The following is a 21363-nucleotide window of genomic DNA, read 5'->3' as shown; positions in this document are numbered from 1 at the left end:
TCAGGGACCTTACTGCTGCTAAATCTCCGTTTCAAGAATAGATCAGAGTTTAGAAATTCTGCAGATGTGTGACTCACCACATGACTTCTCAAAATCTATCCACCATCGAAAGGCAAAAGTCAAGAATGCGAAGTAATACTCTCCACTTTCCTAAATGAGTGCAGTTCCAACAACATTCCAGAAGCTCAGTACCATACATGACAAAGCCCACTTGATTGGCACATCACCTGACAACTTCAACATTCACTCCCTTCATCTCTGATGTACGGTAACAGCAGTGTGTACCATCTACAGGATTTACTGCAACAACTCACCCAGGCTGCTTGGACAGCATCTCCCAGACATATGACTTCTACCATCTTGAAGAACAATAGATACATGGACACCCACCACCTGCAAGTTGTCCTTCAAGCCCCACACCATCCTGACTTAGAAGTATATCACTGTTGCCTCATTATTACTGCATCAAAATTTAGAACACCCCACGTAACAGCACTATGGATTTCCCTTCCCCTTGTCACATGCTACAAGTCAAAAAGACCGATTACCAACACCTTTGTCAGCAATTTGGAATGGACAATAAATGCTAGCCTCGTCAGTGACATCTGCATCCCAGGAATGATTTTTTTTTTGACGTAAAACGTTCAACTGTCATGCAAATTCACTTGGGATTCTTTGATCAAACCTGGATACTTTACATTCCACCTTTTGGAAAAGAAAGTTTTCAAAGTCCTCTCAAAAACCACGGGCGGCACGGTAGCACAGTGGTTAGCACTGCTGCTTCACAGCGCCAGAGACCCGGGTTCAATTCCCGCCTCAGGCGACTCTCTGTGTGGAGTTTGCACATTCTCCCCGTGTCTGCGTGGGTTTCCTCCGGGTGCTCCGGTTTCCTCCCACAATCCAAAAATGTGCAGGGGTTAGGTGAATTGGCCATGCTAAATTGCCCGTAGTGTTAGGTGAAGGGGTAAATGTAGGAGAATGGGTCTGGGTGGGTTACGCTTCGGCGGGTCGGTGTGGACTTGTTGGGCCGAAGGGCCTGTTTCCACACTGTAAGTAATCTAATCTAAAAAAAAAACCACGTTTTGACCATCTCTCATTTTTTATCATTCGCTTATTGCATAGGATCACTGACATCCTCTTCACTCTGAGTAAAGCACATTGAGCGGTTTTGTAAAGTGAAAAATGTTATAGAAGTGTTTGTAACATGGAATTCTGGTGCACTGTTGTTGCAGCAGAATTATTGCAGAAACTATTATATACAGAAGGAAGGCTGCCTGCGTGCGGCATTGTGATGTGCCATTTATTTAGTTTGCCCACGAATTCACATGGAAGGCAAGCCTGAGACCTTCAATCAGAAGAAAGTAGAATGTTATTATCGTCTCTTAGCATTTTGTTGAAGTAGTTTTGTATCCAAAGGAATATTGATGTGAGATAATCATGAAAGATAAGGGCACTCAGGTTGAGTTGTGAGCTGCCACAATCATGGTTTAGAAATGAACTGATAATTGTAGCATTACAAGTACGTGGAAGAAGATCTCTCAATGTTTTTGAAGAGTTTTCTTTAGGACTTACAGAAATTTTGTGATAGTCTATAATATGAAGCAATAAAAAGCAGGATTGACCACGTTTGACTCCCAATGTTTGGTATTAGAATATTCCAATTGGCCTCAATGTTTCTGCACTAGAATGGAGAAGGACCAGCAAGGATTCCCCTCTAGCCTGGTGTTTTGTGATTGGTATAGGAAAGTGTTCCTATGTCGAATACGATTGTGGGGAAATTAGCCTTGGATGCCTATTTACTGTCTCGGCTCCCAGGTAATGAATAGCCTGGGGTCATGGTGGAGTAGTGATAGTGACCTTCCCTCTGAGCCAGGAGTCCCAGGTTCAAGTCCCAACTGCTCCAGGAGTATGTAGTGACATTTCTTGAACAGGTTGATTAGAAAATATTAAAAATCAGTCAGGTGCCATCTTGCACAATTTAATCCACTTCTAGAAAAGGTCCTATCCCGAGAAAAGGTGAAACAATTAATACAAATAAGTAATAAAGAGGTTTTCTTCTTTCCCTCTTCATTGCCAATCCTGCACCGTCCACCCCTCCCGCAAACCCTCACCTCTGGTCCCTACCTTAAATAGCTCAAAGTATAAATGTGTCATTTAAATATGCACCAAACATGGCTCAATACCAGTGAGTGAGTACAAATGTCACACTTCAGATTTTTCCTTTCTGCATTTTTGATAGTTGGTCGCTTGATGGTGCCCACTTGATAAGTGTTGATAGAACTAACACACCAATGTCAAGGTGGTGCCTAATGGACAAGCAGTGGCTTGTGGATGAGAAACAAGAGCCTGGATCAGTCCCCAATTCCAGGCCAAGATAATGGTAGCTGCATCTTGGAGGGTGGCTTCAGGACAAAGGACCCAAGTGACACCAGCCAATATTATTGTTGAGAAGAGCAGAGGTGAGCTCTTGCTCCTCACTTTGGACTTTTCTACAGCTGGAAATCCATCAGAAATTGTGTGGTGATTGCTCATTTGAATCTGTAAATAGTCAGTGAACCTAATTGCATGTAATCGGACCATGTTTGATTAAAAGGATCTACTAGTAGAACCATGTGGATAGAATATTGTTAGTTTTTTAAAAAATTCCTGGATGGAATATTGACATTGATGCTTAAGCCATTGTTTTTTGTTCATCCTAAATATCCCACAAGACATTTGAAAGTCAATGACTTACATGTCAGACCAGGTGAGGATGGCAGAATTGCTTCCCAAAAGAACAGTAGTGAACCAGGTGGATTTCAACAACAATCAACAATGGAATGCATGGTCATCATTCAGCCGGTTTTTAATTCCAGCTGTTTTTATTGAATTCAAATTTTACCATCTGCCCTGATGGGATTTGACCCTAGGTAATCAAAGGATTAGCCTGGGTTTCTAAATTACTAGTCCACTGACATTACCACTACGCCACTGCCTCTCCAGAGTTCCCTACCCAGGATGCTAAATGACACACTGGTATTGTTTGGACATTGACATCCCAATTTCAGTGAGTGGCATTTCTCAAAACTCTCGAGTGTGGTACTGAACTACGCTACAGGTATTTCTCTTATAACATGTTCCAGCAAAACCTTGCTTAATAGAAAATTGCTTAATATAAACAATGGAGCCTATGGGAAAAGTGGGGTTGGGGTAGATTGCAAAAAATATCACTCCTGATCCCTGAAAAATCACCAAAAGGTCGGATGCCAAGTATAGCACAGCCTGAATGAAGGTTGAAATCATATTTATTAACAAAGCAAAAGTAAATTTGACACAGCACATTTAAAAAATGTAAGAAAGCTGCTTTCAGTACAGTATCTCTCTCAGAAAGCTGCTCTGCCAGCAGCTGACATCAGCGCATGCGCAGGTCAGCACAAAAACCGGTACTGACATCACGCATGCTCAGAATGACACATAGACATTGGCCTGGACATTGGCGCATGTGCAGAATGGCATGAAGACCGGGTCCGATGTTGCACATCTGTGGAATGGGGCGGACACAGTGCATGCGCAGAACGGCGCAGACATTGGTACAAGCACAGACTGGCGTGGAGATTTTGGCATGGACATCTACGTGTGCGCAGAACTAAGCGCGCAAATCCATCCCCGCTGTCACCGTGCTATTGCCAACGGAGGTAAACATTCTCAAAAATACCGTTCCCTAATTCTTCAGTGATGTTATAGCCAAATCGTGCTGCCAAAACACATGTTTCCAATTTTGATTCCTTTCTGTGGAAACTAATCTTAATGGGGCTAAGGGCAAAAGCGATCAGAGGCCCCAGTTTAAATTTAGGGTCAGTGCCAGTGACCATTATTTGATAACTGATATAAAATGCTGTAATAAAGCATGCAATGCATCCAAATAGTTTGGTGAAACTACTGAACCTTACAAGAGAAACAAAAGAAGAATATTGCTGTCTGTGGCATTATACATCATGAATTCCTTCCTTCAGGAGCTTGTTTCCACTGGAACCTTGGAAGATGAGCAGTGGAAAAACCTGAGAGATTGCCATTGAGCCTTTTCCTGGATTGTTAGTCCAGTGATAGTACCACAGTGCACCAAGCCCTTAATATATTGTGTGGTTTTGCATTTGTTCACATGTAAAATAAATACATTGGTTTCTCCCAATCTTCCTTGAAAACCATGAAAACTTCTTCCCTGAAGCTTTTGGTCACTAGAATTAATTTTGGTAGCTCAGCATGAGACACTTGCAACATGAAAGACATTTCCACTTGATGTTGCCATATTTGGAATAGCAGTTTGTGAGCTATCAGTTTATGCTTGTAGTGTTTTCCTCTGAGTAGTTTAATTGTTTTTGGTTTTGTATAGCATGGTATATTTTAATGATGCACGTACTGTTTTACCTTTCTCAACAACACTTTTTCCTTATATCAGGATGTGGAAATGGAAAGTACCTTTGTATCAACAAGCAGGCCTACAAAGTAGGTTGTGACTATTGTCTGCCCTTAGTAGAATCAGCAAGGGAGCAGAGCTATGAAGCCATGGTATGTGACAGCCTGCATTTACCATATCGGGACCAGTGTTTTGATGCTATTCTATCAATAGCAGGTGAGAATGTAATTTCTTCTACCTGTCTTAAATGCTATATAATAACCAAACTCCTTTATTGTTTTGTGGTGTGCGGGCATCAGTGACAAGGCTAGTATGTATTACCTATCTCTAAGTGCCCTACATTGAAGTGGCTTACTAGACCATTTCAGAAAGCAGTTAAGAATGGATGACATTGCTGTGGCTCTACATTGCTATAGGCCAGATCAGGTGAAAATGGCAGATTTCCTTTCCTAAAGGACATTAGTGGACTACTTGGGTTTTACAATCACCATTACAGAGAATATTTCAGGTTAATTAATTGAATTCAAATTGCACCAAGTGCCACGCCATTGAGCCTTTTCCTGGATTGTTAGTTCAATGATAGTACCACAATGCACCAAATCCTGAATATATTGTGTGGTTTTGCATTTGTTCACATGTAAGATAAATACACTAAAAGTTAGTCTGTGTCTTAAAACTCCATTTGGTTCGATAATGTCCTTTAGGGAATGAAATTTGCCATCTTCTTCTGGTCTGGCCTACATTCCCAACCCACAGCAACATGGCTGAATCGTAATTGCCCTCTCAACTGACTAAGCTTCTCGGTTCAAGGGCAATTCGAGGCGGTCAGCTAATGCCAACTTGCTCAAAACCCCTACATGTTATACAAGCATAAACTGCCAATGTTAATGATTCACTGAGCTTAGAATTGGGAATTAAATTTACACTCGTTCAATATATTCTTTAAAAATTAGAGTCATGTCTTAATCATCATAATTTGGAAATCATTCATTTACTGTTGGATTTTCAAATATGTTTGAACCTTGGTAATATGTGATCTAATAGTAAACTAAATGCAAGTAGGGCCCTGTAAATAAAAGCTTAGGTATTCTGATAAAACATTAATTCATGACCCCATTGCAAAGGAAACATTCAGTCTTCCTAATTAATGGGTAACTCGGTCATCTTAATTTAAAATTAACAACGTAACCTTTATTTAGTGCATTCTTATTTTGGAATTCATCATCTTTCAACAAAGTCTAACTGTGTCATTTACAGAGTTGACTCAGATGCTCTGAGAAAGACTTATTACGTACATGAACAAAATTAAATGGCACATTTTAATGCAGTTGCAGCACATTACCACTGAAAAAGACCATCTTATGATGGTGCAAAGTAGATTAACCAAACTAAATCTGTGACTGAAAAAGCAGAATATGGAAGATGCTGGAAATATTCAGAGGTCAGGCAATATTGTAGAGATGGTTAATATTTCAGGTCGAGCACCTTTTCATCAGAAAAGTTAGAAATGTAATAGGTTTTGAGCAAGGCTGGAGGAAGAGGACCAAAGCAAGTTCTCAGAAAGGATGTAAGAGGAGATAGTGTAGGTGACACGGTGGCTCAGTGGTTAACACTGTTGTCTCATAGTGCCAGGGACCTGGGTTCGATTCCAGCCTTGGGTGACTATCTGTGTGGAGTTTGCATGTTTTCCCCATGCCTGGGTTTCCTCCAGATGCTCTGGTTTCCTCCCACAATCCAAAGATGTGCAGGATAGGTGGGTTGACCATGCTAAATTGTTCACATGCTTAGGGATTTGCAGGCTTGGTGGATTAGCCATGAGAAAATGTGGGGTTATAGGGAAATAGGGTAAGGAGGTGAGTCGGGGTGGGAAGTTCTTTGGAGGGTCAGTGCAGACTTGATGGGCCAAATGGTCTCTATCTGCACTGGAGTGATTCTATGAATCTTTTATGAGAAATATTGGATGACAGAAGAATCGGTCTTACGAGACTAAACAAAATGGAGATGGGCCAAAAGGGAAACAAACACAAGAAAAAGTAATTTACGAGAACATGTATGCTGCTGACTGAAACAAGTAGGTGCAGAAATTATGATCTGAAATTGTTGAACTATGTTGAGCAAAGAAGGCTGTGAAGTGTTTAATCAAAAGATGAAAATGCTGTTCCTCAATTTTATGTTGATTCCACTGGATGTGTAGTCAATGATTGAAATGAGAGCAAGGTGGAGAAACAAAATTTCAGATCAATGGAACCTTCAGTGTGGACTGAATGGAAATGTGCTCAAAGCAGTTATCCAATCTGTGTTTGGTCTTCCAAGTGTAGAGGAGACCACAAGGTGAGCAGTGAATACAGCAGGCTAAATCGGAGGAAGTATACAGAAATCACTTTTTTCACCTGGAAGGAGTATTTGAGACCTTGGAGGGGTGAGAAGTGAGGATAAAAAGGCAAATATTACTACATCTGTGATTGTGTGGAAAGGTGCTGGGGATGAGTCAGATGACTGAGGAGTGATTAGATTACTTACTTACAGCGTGGAAACAGGCCCTTCGGCCCAACAAGTCCACACCAACTCTCCAAAGAGCAATCCTACATTTACCCCTTCACCTAACATGCTGACTATCCTTGATATATCTGTGCCTCTCCATGTACAGATAGATTCTGTCCCTCAGCATTCTTTCTAATAACTTGCACATCAGTGAGGTTAGACTGACTGCCTAATAATTTCCTGGAATATCTCTTCCACCTTTTTGATTTAATAATGGGACAATGTTACCAGTCCTCTGACATCTCACCTGTAGCCGGAATGGAATTGAAGTTTACTGCCAAAGTCCCTGTTATCTGCTCCTTGCCCCTCTCAATAGACTAGCATACACTTCATCACTACACTTTAGCCTAAGGCTGCTAAACTGCTTGTACCTTCTCTCTATGTTAATTTCTTATTCCATTTCACAGACCACCCTATGTGTGTACCTGTGCTATCTTTTTTCATTTCTTTATTTTTCTTAATCCTAATGTTATGACCTTTGATATCCAAGGTTCTCTAATCCTGGTCCCAGGCTTTATGGAACTTAACTTGCCCTGTGATTATGCAATACCCTTTGAGTGCTTGTGTGAAGCCTTTGGGTTCCTTAAAAACATTGTTTATTTCATTTTAAGACTAAATTCTACAATATTTGATATTCATAGATATATCATGCTCTAATCTTACTGTTACCTTACTGAAAGACCATTACATTAACTCTACTGCCTAAAGCTTGTCGGTCTACTCCACATGCTTCTCTGACGTTTCTAATATTTGCATCGCTGAACATCAGGCGTCTGCATAACAATCTGTACACTTCTCTTTTTTTAAACTCCATCCACATGGTTATTTATGCCCAGCCAGAAGTTGCTTCATGACATCATCGCAAGGTTGCTCCAGAGTCCTAAAGCCATTACACAGCACATGGGGACACTCAACGCAACATGAGGAATCTTCCGGCTTAGTGCCAGTGTGCTTGCACGAACACAACTTTTGAAAATCTACCTTTTACACCACACCTTTTGGCTGCCAGATTCCATAAAACACATTCAGTTGGTGCTTCTGAAACTGCTTCATGAACACCTTAATTATTCAGTAACAGTAATGCTAATTTTCTGTATTGTCTAAGGCTTTGACATGTGGAACAAGTTTCACAAATGCATTTACAAAGATCCACATTATGTTTTATACTTCACTGCCAAAGCTAACAATTTATTGTAGTATAACAGTTATAAGGAGAAAGTGAGGACTGCAGATGCTGGAGATCAGAGCTGAAAATGTGTTGCTGGAAAAGCACAGCAGGTCAGGCAGCATTCAAGGAGCAGGAGAATCGACGTTTCGGGCATGAGCCCTTCTTCAGGAATGAGGAAAGTGTGTCCAGCAGGCTAAGATAAAAGGTAGGGAGGAGGGACTTGGGGGAAGGGGCATTGGAAATGCGATAGGTGGAAGGAGGTCAAGGTGAGGGTGATAGGCCGGAGTGGGGGCGGAGAGATCAGGAAGGAGATTGCAGGTTAGGAAGGCTGTGCTGAGTTCGGGGGATTTGACTGAGACAAGGTGGGGGGAGGGGAAATGAGGAAACTGGAGAAATCAGAGTTCATCCCTTGTGGTTGGAGGGTTCCTAGGCGGAAGATGAGGCACTCTTCCTCCAACCGTCATGTTGCTATGGTCTGGCGATGGAAGGAAACAGATGTAAGGAAAGTTTTATATGCATGTTATGATAAACTGTTTTACATGATTTGGATGCAAGCATTAGTGGTACAGTTAGTAAGTTTGCATGACACCAAAATTGGAGGTGTAGTGGACAGTGAAGAGGGTTACCTCAGATTACAACAGGATCTTGACCAGATGGGCCAGTGGGTTGAGAAGTGGCAGGTGGAGTTTAATTCAGATAAATGCGAGGTGCTGCATTTTGGGAAGCAAATCTTAGCAGGACTTATACACTTAATGGTAAAGTCCTAGGGAGTGTTGCTGAACAAAGAGACCTTGGAGTGCAGGTTCATAGCTCCTTGAAGGTGGAGTTGCAGGTCAATAGGATAGCGAAGGCGGCATATGGTATGCTTTCCTTTATCGATCAGAGTATTGAGTACAGGAGTTGGGAGGTTATGTTGCAGCTGTACAGGACATTGGTTAGGCCACTGTTGGAATATTGCGTGCAGTTCTGGTCTCCTTCCTATCGGAAAGATGTTGTGAAACTTGAAAGGGTTCAGAAAAAATTTACAAGGATGTTGCCAGGGTTGGAGTATTTGAGCTATAAGGAGAGGCTGAAAAGGCTGGGGCTGTTTTCCCTGGAGCGTCGGAGGCTGAGGGGTGACCTTATAGAGGTTTACAAAATTGAGGGTCATGGATAGGGTAAATAGGCAAAGTCTTTTCCCTGCGGTCAGGGAGTCCCGAACTAGAGGGCATAGGTTTAGGGTGAGAGGGGAAAGATATAAAAGAGACCTAAGGGGCAACCTTTTCACGCAGAGGATGGTATGTGTGTGGCATGAGCTGCCAGAGGAAGTGGTGGAGGCTGGTACAATTGCAACATTTAAGAGGCATTTGGATGGGTATATGAATAGGAAGGGTTTGGAGGGATATGGGCCGGGTGCTGGCAGGTGGGACTAGATTGGGTTGGGATATCTTGTTGGCATGGACGAGTTGGACCGAAGGGTCTGTTTCCATGCTGTACATCTGAGTCTGTGACTCTATGTAATTTGTACTGAAAATGGTGACATTCTAATGTTCAGGGGTACATAGAGCACAAAGGCTTTACTACATTTGAATGTTAGAAAATTAATTACATATGATTCTGGCAAGCAATAGGGGGCAAAGCTTGTTACAAAGGGCTCACTAAAAAGCAGTGTAAGTTCGTAGTCAGAGAAAGAAACAGGTGGAAACTCCATTTAGGCAGTGCTGCTGCTAGATACCACATGTGTTCCTTGTAGTTGAAGTGCTCAGGGAAGGCTTAGAGCTGTTGAATCTCTCTGTGTTGCTGGGGTTCAGGGAAGTTCTTGGTGAGTGAGAGAGAGAAAAATAATTCCATGCAGAAAAAAAACTGTTAAGCTGTACTGCTGAAAAGTCATCTGAACTACACTGAGCCAAAGCAATTCTGGGCTCTGTGAGTCATTGACCAACTGGATTTCTTGATGCTATTAGAACCAGGGGCAAGTTCTTGGAGTTAGTAGGCAGCTTGAAGGGGCACCAGAAAAGTCATTAAGCTTTTGGACCCTGTAGCAGCATTGTGCAATTAATAACTTACTGCAGCAGAGAGTGGGTGGTGCTGTTGAAAGCCCATAAGCAACAAGTGCTTTGTGCAACTGAGCAACAGTCAAGAGTGTGGTGTTGGGAAAGCACAGCTGGTCAAGCAGCATCCGAGGAACAGGAGAATCGATGTTTCAGGCATAAGCCCTTCATCAGGAATGAGGCTTGTGGGCTGAGAGATAAATGGAGAGGGGTGGGGTTTGGGCAAAGGTCGCTGAGAAAACGATAGGTGGATGAAGCTGGAGGCTTGCGACTGAGATAATGTGAGGGGAGGGTCCCAAGGCAGAATATGAGGCATTCTTTCTTCAGATATCATGTGGTAAGGGTTTGGCGGTGGAGGAGGCCAAGAGCCTGCATGTCCTTGGTGGAGTGGGAGGGGGGAGTTGAAGTGTTCAGCCACGGGGCGGTCGGCTTGGTGGGTGTGGGTGTCCCAGAGAAGTTCTCTGAAATGATCTGCAAGAAGGCCTCTACATCGGGGAGACAAGATGCCTTCTTGCGGATTGTTTCAGAGGACATCTCTGGGACCGCCCTGTGGCTGAACACTTCCAACACCCCCTCCCACTCTGTCAAGAACGCCTCATATTTCACCTTGGGACCCTGCAACCACATGGGATAAATGTGAATTTCAACAGCTTCCTCATGTCTCCCCCGCCCCACATTACCTCAGTCCTAAGCCTCCAATTGAGCACCGCCCTCCTGACCTGCCCATCACCTTTCCGACCAATCACCTTCTCCCTCACCTTCATCCACCTAGCCCTTCCCCCTAACCCCACCCCCTTCCCCTTTATCTCTCAGCCCCCGGCCCACAAGCCTCATTCCTGATAAAGGGCTTATGCCCGAAACGTTGATTCTCCTGCTCCTCGGATGCTGCCTGACCTGCTGTGCTTTTCCAGCAGCACACTCATGACTGATCTCCAGCATCTGCAGTCCTCACTTTCTCCTAACAACTTAGCAAGATTATAGATGAGAAAAGAAGTCCAGGGGCAACACTGACAAGCTGGAGTTGTACTTAAGACTCAGTGCTACAGTGCAGTTTTCAAGAATCCAGAAGAGTTAGACACAAACGGAATGTGAACTACAAGAATGTGAGCAGTTCAGAGTGGATCAGTTTTTTGAGGGAATTTCAAGGTCAGGTCAGGGAAAGTCATAATCCCAGTGATGTTTAATGAGACATGATGACCCATAATGTCACTAATATCTTTGGCAGGTGGGGGAGACAAGGGGTGCTGAGAAATTCATGACATCGATAACATTTGTTATTTGATGTGCTCGGTGGGATGCTCAATTAATACTTGACTGTTATCCATAAAGGCCTCATCACATTTGGATTGTTAGATTATAAAACTTTGCACCATCTAACCTTTTCTTGGCAGTAATCTTTACAGGTTTGTTTTGAGCAAATTGTTTTGGTAATAACCAGTCTTTTTTGTTATTAACTAACAAAACCTAACTGACTTATTCTCATGATGAGGAGGAGCCGGTGTTGGACTGGGTTGGACAAAGTTAAAAATTACACAACACTAGCTAGTGCTCCCAAATAAACCTGTTGGACTATATCCTGGTGTTATGATTTTTGACTTGTTCTCAACACTGCATGTGACACAGTCTGGGAGGTAAATGATTGGTCAGATCACCAATCTGGTTAAGTGTAATCATGTTATGACCATTGGAGAATTGTGACCAGTAATAAATCATTGTGCACTGCCTCCACCACCATCCCCCCCACCCCCACCCCCAAAACCTTGATCATTACAGTAAATATATTAACCATATCCCTTTGGTATTCTTCATGATGAACCAGAAGTTTTGTTATGGTCATAAGCCTCTGGTCTGAAAATTAACCCTCCACCACTACCGCTTGTCTTCTACCTTCGAGCCAGTTCTGTATCCAAGTGGCTAACTTTCTCTGCATTTCATGTGATCAAATCTTATTAACCAGTCTACCATGTGCAACCTTGTCAAACATCTTACTGAAGCCCATATAAATCACGCATATTGCTTTACCCTCATCAATCCTGTTGGTTACTTCTTCAAAAAACTTAATCAAGTTAGTAAGACATGATTTCCCAAGAACAAAGCCATGTTGATTATCCCTAATCAGTCCTTGCTTTTCTCAATACATCCTGACCCTCAAGAACTGCTCCAACAACTTGTTCACTAGTCTACACTTCCTTGGCTTTCCTTTCTTAAATAGTGGCACTGCTTCAGATATCTCCCCTGTGGCTATCGAAGGTACAGATATCTCTGCAAGGAAACCAGCAATCAATTCTCTAGCTTCCCACAAAGTTCTGGGAAACACCTGATTGGCTCCTGGGGATTTATCCACCTTTATGCATTTTAAGATGTCCACCATAGCTCCTCTGAATATGGACACTTATCAAGATGTCGCTATTTATTTCCCCAAGATCCCCAGGTTCCGTATCCTTCTCCGCAATAAACACTGATGCAAAATACTCATTTAGCATCTCCTCTTTCTCCTGTGGTTCCACATGTAGACGGCCCTGCTGATCTTTGAATTGAATTGAATTTATTCTCATGTGTACTGAGGCACAGTGAAAAGCTTTGTCTTGCGAGTAATGCAGGCAGATCACGGAGTTAAATACCACAGATAAGTAAATAATAGGTAAACAGCTGCAAAAACAAAAACGCAGGTACAGGCAAATGTTAAGAGTTTGTGAGTCCATTCTGTATTCTAACAACAGTCTGATAGAAACTGTTTTGAAACCGGTTGGTGCATGTGTTCAGGCTTCTGTACCTTCTCCGAGATGGTAGAGGTTGTAGGAAAACATTGCCAGGGTGGGGTGGATCTTTGAGAATGCTGGCAGCTTTTCCTTGACAGCGGGCCTGGTAGATGGATTCTATAGATGGGAGATTGGCCTTTGTGATTGTCCGGGCCAAGTTCACCACTCTCTGTAACCGTCTCCAATCTTGAATGGTACTGTTGCCATACCAGGTAGTGATACATCCAGACAGAATGCTCTCGATGGCGCACTTCTAAATGTTGGCAAGAATATTCGCTGTCATGCCAAATATCTTCAGCTGCCTGAGGAAGAAGAGACATTGTTGGGCCTTTGTTACCAGTGCATCCACATGAAGACTCCGAGAAAGCTTGTTGTGCATGACCACTCCCAGGAACTTGACACTCCACTCCTTCCAATAGTGAGTTCCTTGGTTTTGCCAGCATTGAGAGCTAGGTTGTTCTCAGTGCACCATTCTTCCAGGTCTTCCACCTCCTGTTTATAGTCTGTTTCGTCGCCACCTCAGATTCGACTGACTATGGTGGTGTCATCAGCGAATTTGTAAATGCCATTAGTCTGGTAATTGGCGACGCAGTCATGGGTATACAGTGAGTACAGTAGAGGGATGAGTACGCACCCTTGGGAGGTTCCAGTGTTGAGTATAAGTGAGGATGAAATATTGTCCCCAATCTTCACTGATTGTGGCCCTTGGGTCAGAAAACTGAGGATCCAGTTGCAGAGAGTGGGGCTTAGTCCGAGATCACTAGGTTTAGTAATCAGTATCGAGAGGATAATGGTATTGAAGGCTGAACTGTAGTCAATGAGTAGGATTCTTACATAGCTGTTCTTGGTGTCAAGATGTTCGAGGGAGGAGTGAAGGGCAGGTGATATGGCATCTGACGTGGATCTGTTGGTCCAATAGGCAAATTGGAGTGGATCAAGAGTAGTGGGGAGGCTGGAATTGATTAATGCCATGATCAGCCTTTCAAAGCACTCATGACCACTGGGCGGTAGTCATTGAGACATGTTGTATGAGGAGAAAGTGAGGGCTGCAGATGCTGGAGATCAGAGCTGGAAATGTGTTGCTGGAAAAGCGCAGCAGGTTAGGCAGCATCCAGGGAACAGGAGAATCGACGTTTCGGGCATAAGCCCTTCTTCAGGAATGAGGAAAGTTTGTCCAGCAGGCTAAGATAAAAGGTAGGGAGGAGGGACTTGGAGGAGGGGCGTCGGAAATGTGATAGGTGGAAAGAGGTCAAGGTGAGGGTGATAGGTCAGACTGGGGTGGGGCAGAGAGGTCGGGAAGAAGATTGCAGGTTAGGAAGGCGGTGCTGAATTTGATGGATTTGACTGAGACAGGGTGGGGGGAGGGGAAATGAAACTGGTGAAATCCGAGTTCATCCCTTGTGGTTGGAGGGTTGGAGGGTAGGCGCGGTAGTAGTTTGGCGCACCGACCTCTACACCGCTGAGGCCAAACGCCAGCTCGCAGATACCTCCTCCTACTGCCCCCTTGACCATGACCCCACCACCAAACCATCATCTCCCAGACCGTCCATAACCTCATCACCTCGGGGGATCTCCCATCCACCGCCTCCAACCTCATAGTCCCACAACCCCGCACCTCCCGCTTCTATCTCCTGCCCAAAATCCACAAACCTGACTGCCCCGGCCGACCCATTGTCTCCGCCTGCTCCTGCCCCACCGAACTCATCTCCGCATACCTTGACACCGTCCTGTCCCCCTTAGTCCAAGTACTCCCCACCTACGTTCGGGACACCACCCATGCCCTCCACCTGCTCCATGATTTTCGCTTCCCCGGTCCCCAACGCCTTATTTTCACCATGGACATCCAGTCCCTGTACACCTCCATCCCCCATCACAAAGGACTCAAAGCCCTCCGCTTCTTTCTTTCCCGCCGTACCGACCAGTACCCTTCCACTGACACCCTCCTTCGACTGACTGAACTGGTCCTCACCCTGAACAACTTCTCTTTCCAATCCTCCCACTTCCTCCAAACGAAAGGAGTAGCCATGGGCACCCGCATGGCCCCAGCTATGCCTGCCTCTTCGTAGGATATGTGGAACAATCCATCTTCCGCAACTACACTGCCCCCACCCCCCACCTTTTCCTCCGCTACATCGATGACTGTATCGGCGCCGCCTCGTGCTCCCACGAGGAGGTTGAACAGTTCATCCACTTCACCAACACCTTCCACCCCGACCTCAAATTCACCTGGACAGTCTCAGATTCCTCCCTCCCCTTCCTCGACCTTTCTATTTCTATCTCAGGCGACAGAATCAACACGGACATCTACTACAAACTGACCGACTCCCACAGCTACCTGGACTACACCTCCTCCCATCCTGCCCCCTGTAAAAACGCCATCCCATTCTCCCAATTCCTTCGACTCCGCCGCATCTGCTCCCAGGAGGACCAGTTCCAAAAACGCACAACCCAGATGGCCTCCTTCTTCAAGGACCGCAATTTCCCCCCCGATGTGGTCGACGATGCCCTCCACCGCATCTCTTCCACTTCCCACTCCTCCGCCCTTGAACCCCGCCCCTCCAACCGCCACCAGGACAGAACTCCACTGGTCCTCACCTACCACCCCACCAATCTCCATGTACAGCGCATCATCCGCCGTCATTTCCGCCTCCTCCAAACGGACCCCACCACCAAGGATATATTTCCCTCCCCTCCCCTATCAGCATTCCGTAAAGACCACTCCCTCCGTGACTCCCTCGTCAGATCCACACCCCCCACCAACCCAACCTCAACTCCCGGCACCTTCCCCTGCAACCGCAGGAGGTGCAAGACTTGCGCCCACACCTCCCCCCTCACCTCCCTCCAAGGCCCCAAAGGAAACTTCCATATCCGCCACAGATTCAACTGCACCTCCACACATATCATCTTTGCATCCTCTGCACCCGATGTGGCCTCCTCTATATTGGGGAGACAGGCCGGCTACTTGCGGAGCGTTTCAGAGAACACCTCTGGGACACCCGGACCAACCAACCCAACCACCCTGTAGCTCAACATTTCAATTCCCCCTCCCACTCCACCAAGGATATGCAGGTCTTTGGACTCCTCCATCGTCAGACCACAACAAAACGACGGTTGGAGGAAGAACGCCTCATCTTCTGGCTAGGAACCCTCCAACCACAAGGGATGAACTCGGATTTCACCAGTTTCCTCATTTCCCCTCCCCCCACCCTGTCTTAGTCAAATCCATCAAATTCAGCACCGCCTTCCTAACCTGCAATCTTCTTCCCGACCTCTCCGCCCCCACCCCAGTCTGACCTATCACCCTCACCTTGACCTCTTTCCACCTATCACATTTCCGACGCCCCTCCCCCAAGTCCCTCCTCCCTACCTTTTATCTTAGCCTGCTGGACAAACTTTCCTCATTCCTGAAGAAGGGCTTATGCCCGAAACGTCGATTCTCCTGTTCCCTGGATGCTGCCTGACCTGCTGCGCTTTTCCAGCAACACATTTCCAGACATGTTGTATGAGCCTTCTTAGGCACAGGAATAATGTTGGCCCTCTTGAAACAGGCAGGGACAAGTGGCCTGCTGCAGGGTGTGGTTGAAGATGTCCGAGAAAACCTCTGGCAATCGATCTGCAAATGCTCTGAGTGCACGGCCTGGTCGTCCGTCTGATCCCATCACTTTCCTTGGATTCATACGAAGGAGAACTGATCTGACCTCTGATGCAGTGACTGTTGGGATAGGTTCGTTAGGACCTGTAGGAATAGCTGTTACCTCTCTGCTGAAATTCTGCTCAAAGCGAGCATAGAAGGCATTGAGATGATCTGGGAGGGATGTGTCATTGTCTGTTATCTTGCACCGTCTCTTTTTAGAACCTGTGATGTCATTAAGTCCTTGCCACAGTCACCAGGTGTCGGTCTGGGTCTCTAGTTTGGATCAGTATTGGTCCTTGGCTGTCTAAATGGCTCGATTCCTTATGTATGAGTGGGTCTCCTGATCTGAAGGCCTCATGCCTGGTTTTTAGCAGGTTCTGTATGTCCTGATTCATACAGGGTTTCCTATGGGGGAACACCCGGATTGACTTCCTCAGTATGCAGTCCTCCATAGACTTGCTGATAAAGTCTGTGACGGTGGTGATGTACTCGTCCAAGGTACCTGCGGACTGTTTGAACATAAGGTGCCCTAATCTCTCTGTAGTTACTCTTTTGTCCTTAAGGTATTTGTCGAATCTCTTTGGATTCTCTTTAACCCTATTTGCCAAAGCTATCTCGTGTCTCCTTTCTGCACTTCTGATTTCCCTCTTCAGTATACTTTTACTGCCCTTATACTCTTCCAGGGATTCACTCAATCCCTGCTGACTATACCTGACATATGCTTTATTTTTCTTGACCAAAACCTCAATTTCTCTAGTCATGAAGGATTCTTTTTGCCTAACAGCCTTGCTCTTCATCTTAACAGGATCATGCTGCGTCTGGACTCTCATTTCTCATTCCTTTGAAGGCTTTCCACTTTTCAGCCGTGTCTTTACCTGTGAATATCCACCCCCGGCCAACTTTTGAAAGTTCTTGCCTAATAATGTCAAAATTGGCCTTCCTCCAATTTAGAACTTTTAGATCCAGTCTATCCTTTTCCATCACTATTTTAAAACTAATAGAATTATAATCACAGGCCTCACAGTGCTTCCCCCACTGAAACCTCAGTCACTTGCCCTGCCTTATTTCCCAAGAGAACATCAGCTTTGCTCCTTCTCTAGTAGGTGACATCCACATACTGAATCAGAAAATTTCTTGTTCACACTTAACAAATTCCTCTCCATCCAAGCCCAATGGCTCTATGGCAGTCCCAATCTATGCTGGGAAAGTTAAAATCCCGTATCATTACCACCGTATTATTCTTATAGGTAACTGAGATCTCCAAATGAATTTTGTTGGGGTTGGGGGGGGGGTGGTCTGTAGTACAATCACAATATGGTGATCCTCTTTCTTATTTCTCAGTTACACCCAAATAATTTCCCTGGATGTACTCCCCAGAATATCCTCCCTCAGTAGTTCTCTCTTGTGGTATCCTATGTGAATGATATGATATACACAGAGAGAAAAGGTGTGGTAAAAACTGGACTAACAATTCAGTGCAGCTGTCAAGGAAAGCTGCATTTTGGACTTACACATTGCCTTTTTTTAAAAAAAGGCAATGTGTTCATTGGATCTGGATATTACTGGCCAGTATTTATTGTCCATCCCTTAGTGCCCTTGAGAAATTGGCAGTGAGCTGCTGCCTTAAACTACTACAGTCTTTGCAGTGTAGGTACATTGAATGCTAATAGAAATGCTTCAGGAGTTTAACCCAGCGTTAGCGATGGGGCAGTGAAAATGTTCCAAATGAGGATGTGTATGTCTTCAATGGGAACTTGCAAGTGGTTGTGTTCCCATGCATCTGCTGCCCTTGTTTTTTTAGCTGCTAGAGTTTGCAGATTTAGAAGGTGTTTCTTTGGTTCAGATGGATATTATAAATTGTCTTTGAAGAGAAGCAGGGAGTTGTTATGGTGTCCTGGCTAATATTTCACCCTCAATCATTATCACCAAAACTCAATTAATTATTTATTTCTGCTGTTCTGAGAGTCATTGGCACATGATATTTGTTGCATTTGTTTAAAACAATATCAGTTCAGTTCAGAATTAATATATGTGGCATTGTGTATTTGATATCCAAAGAAATTTACAAATGCTTTGAACTGTAATCTTCCTAACTTTTTTTCTGTATGTTTACAACTATGTTTTTGCCTCCTTTTCTTGCTATGATTTCCTTACGCACTCTACCTTCATGACCCCCACACTTTTCATTGGTGTGGATGTCTTACCTCCCTTCTCCCTTTCTTTCTCTTGCCTCTGAATGTTTAGTTTGGCTCTTACACATATTAATTTACTGATGTTTCCTGAACACATTCTTCACCTTTGGTAAAGTACACAAAAAAATGACAGACTTTAGCAACAATTTGAATAAGTGTGGGCTGGTGGCTGGTGGTATTTGGGAGTGAGCATAAGCAAAAGAAAAACCGCAATAAAAGACTGTACATGCCCAAAGAGGCATTGAGGGACAAAAAGCTTTAAGCAATGAAAATCAAAAATATAGATCTAGAAGATGGAGTAACTTCATGAAGAGAAATAATCAAGGTTTCAGCTCGCAGGCGGGAAAAGCTAATGAGGAGAAATGTTATTAAAGAATTCTTAATAGCATGCAAGTAAAGTTGAGTAATTTTAGATGTTGAGAATGCTAATTGAAATAGACCTGTCATTGTGCCAGTTCAGTGTCCATTTTGCCACTTAGAACTCTCATTGAAAAAAAATCAGATTTTATAATGTTTGTGTTAATTGTTATTTTTGCATTGTAGGTAATGAAGTATTGTTCTGAACCAGCATAGTTTAAATTGAGAGGAGGTGATCATTTTTACTAACCATGACTTAGGAAATATGTTGATTTAATATACATATGTTTGGTATGTATGTGTGTGTAAACATCAATACATATGTCACATCTATATGTATAATAATAAAGTATTTAAAATCTTACTTTCCATTTTAGTGATACACCATTTTTCCACAAAAGAACGTCGTGTTCAAGCAATAAAAGAAATGGCGAGAATTTTGCGAGTAAGAGGGAAAATGATGATCTATGTTTGGGCAATGGAACAAAATCGACGTAAATTTGAAAAGCAAGATATTTTTATTCCATGGAACCCTACACCACCACCATCAAGGTCCAAAATTCTAAATGAACAAAATCCATCAATCCAACAAATTAATAATGAAATTTTTCACAAAGGCAAACCTTTAAATTCAAATAAACTGGCAAGCAGTGAATTCAATTTGTGTAAAAAACACATTAAAGGAAACCAAGTTTCCTCTTTGGTAATGGAGAATACATTACTATTTGAAAAATCTTTAAATCTGTGGATATTTTCTCAATCACTGAATTCTTCACAACAGTTCAGCAGCAATAATAGAACAAAATCCCCTAAAGAGATATGGATGTTTTGGGATTATATTTCTTCATTTAAAACAAATATTAAGTTCTCTGAACAAAGAAAAACTGACAATATGACCAGATTTGTTTCTAATGTATTTTCCTATGGGCAACGTTCTGAAGATGGTTTTGATGTCCTTTCCAAGTCACAATCACTTAACCATTACAACATTTCAGATCCCCACACCCCGTTCTTTGAGCATCCATGTGTGGGATCATTTAAAATCCAGGAGTCTTCCAGCATTTTACATCGATGTTCTGAAGTTTCCTTACCTGATCTTACTTCACAGCCCTTATTCCAAAATGAGTCTCTCAATTACCTGAGTGAAAATAAGTCTGCAAGTGACTCCACCTTTGAGAACATCAACAGTGTGCATCCACAAATGCAGAGAAATGTGACTACTGACTCAAGTAACTGGCCTTTGGAATCTCAGGTTTTGGCAAAAGACAAAAAAGATCAGACTAATTACAACAGTACTTGCCTCAGATACTATCATGTTTTCAAACAAGGGGAGCTTATTGAACTAATAGAAGAGCACATCAAAGATCTGCAAGTGATTCAAACATATTATGACCATGCTAACTGGTGTGTTGTTGTGGAAAAAGTCAGAGTTGGCAAAATTTGAGAATGCACCATGACCTTGCTCTAAGACTAAGGCTAATAATTAGTTATAAGTTTTTGCATCTTTTAGAAGTGCCTGCATATAGTTTTGATGTGCTTTATTTAAGTTGTGTTAGTGATGTGCCTTTTAACATTACAGATAGTGACAATAAATGAACAATACATTTCCAAATATTATTATTGTGACTGATAAAACTTTGCACTCTTAATTCAATCAATTTAATTTTATTACCTTGAAATGTTTTAATAACTAGTATGGTGAGCTGCTAGTAAAACTTTGCTAACTTATTTTACACTACAATAAAGTATACAATTTACCAATAAATGTTCTGTTTTTAAATTAATTATGGGAGTTGTCATAAATGCCATTTATACCCTCATTAAAATTTTGTTGACATGTTTATTTCTTTTTCTGTCTGGTCACAAGAATATTTTCTCGTCCAATGTTGTTATACCTAGCTTTGATTTCTGAGCATCTGTCCTTGAGCTTGATCAAACAGACTAGAGTATCTGCAATATTGTCTAAAAAATCGTATGGTTAGTTTAATTGCAGGTCTCGATTCTGTACTGATCACAATCTTATTGCTGGTGAAACAGACACATTTTCTCCTCAAATCAACAAATGATCTTAGTAACAAATATCAAAGCTTTGATTAAACTCGACCTAAAACAGTGCCACTGAAGACCACTTTGAAGTTCATAACACACTTTTACTATTTAAGTTAGAATTTGACGAAGTTTTACTGAAAGAAGAGCTGTGACCTCTTTGTTATGCTGTTCTACTTATTTTTATTCCTGTCTCCATTCCAAATTGACATCTATTTTAGACCTAGATTAAAGCGTTATTTT

General features: G+C 43.1%; 1 protein-coding gene across 3 annotated transcripts in view; it reads left to right on the top strand.

Moving 5' to 3' along the window:
* The window catches only part of trmt9b (tRNA methyltransferase 9B), a 59435-nt gene extending 38524 nt beyond the window's left edge, over nt 1-20911 (top strand). For all 3 annotated transcript variants that reach the window (XM_043692065.2, XM_043692067.2, XM_043692066.2), the window contains 2 exons: nt 4436-4609; nt 19452-20911. In XM_043692065.2, coding sequence (XP_043548000.1) covers nt 4436-4609; nt 19452-20518 — 1241 coding nt within the window. In that variant the 3' untranslated portion in view covers nt 20519-20911. The remainder of the gene's footprint in view (nt 1-4435; nt 4610-19451) is intronic.
* Nucleotides 20912-21363: the final 452 nt, after the last annotated feature.

This window comes from Chiloscyllium plagiosum, unplaced genomic scaffold, assembly GCF_037043375.1.
Source record: "Chiloscyllium plagiosum isolate Xiang-an unplaced genomic scaffold, Cpla_swu_hap1 HiC_scaffold_6, whole genome shotgun sequence".
Taxonomy (NCBI): Eukaryota; Metazoa; Chordata; class Chondrichthyes; order Orectolobiformes; family Hemiscylliidae; genus Chiloscyllium; species Chiloscyllium plagiosum.
This window is presented reverse-complemented; position numbering and strand designations above follow the sequence as displayed.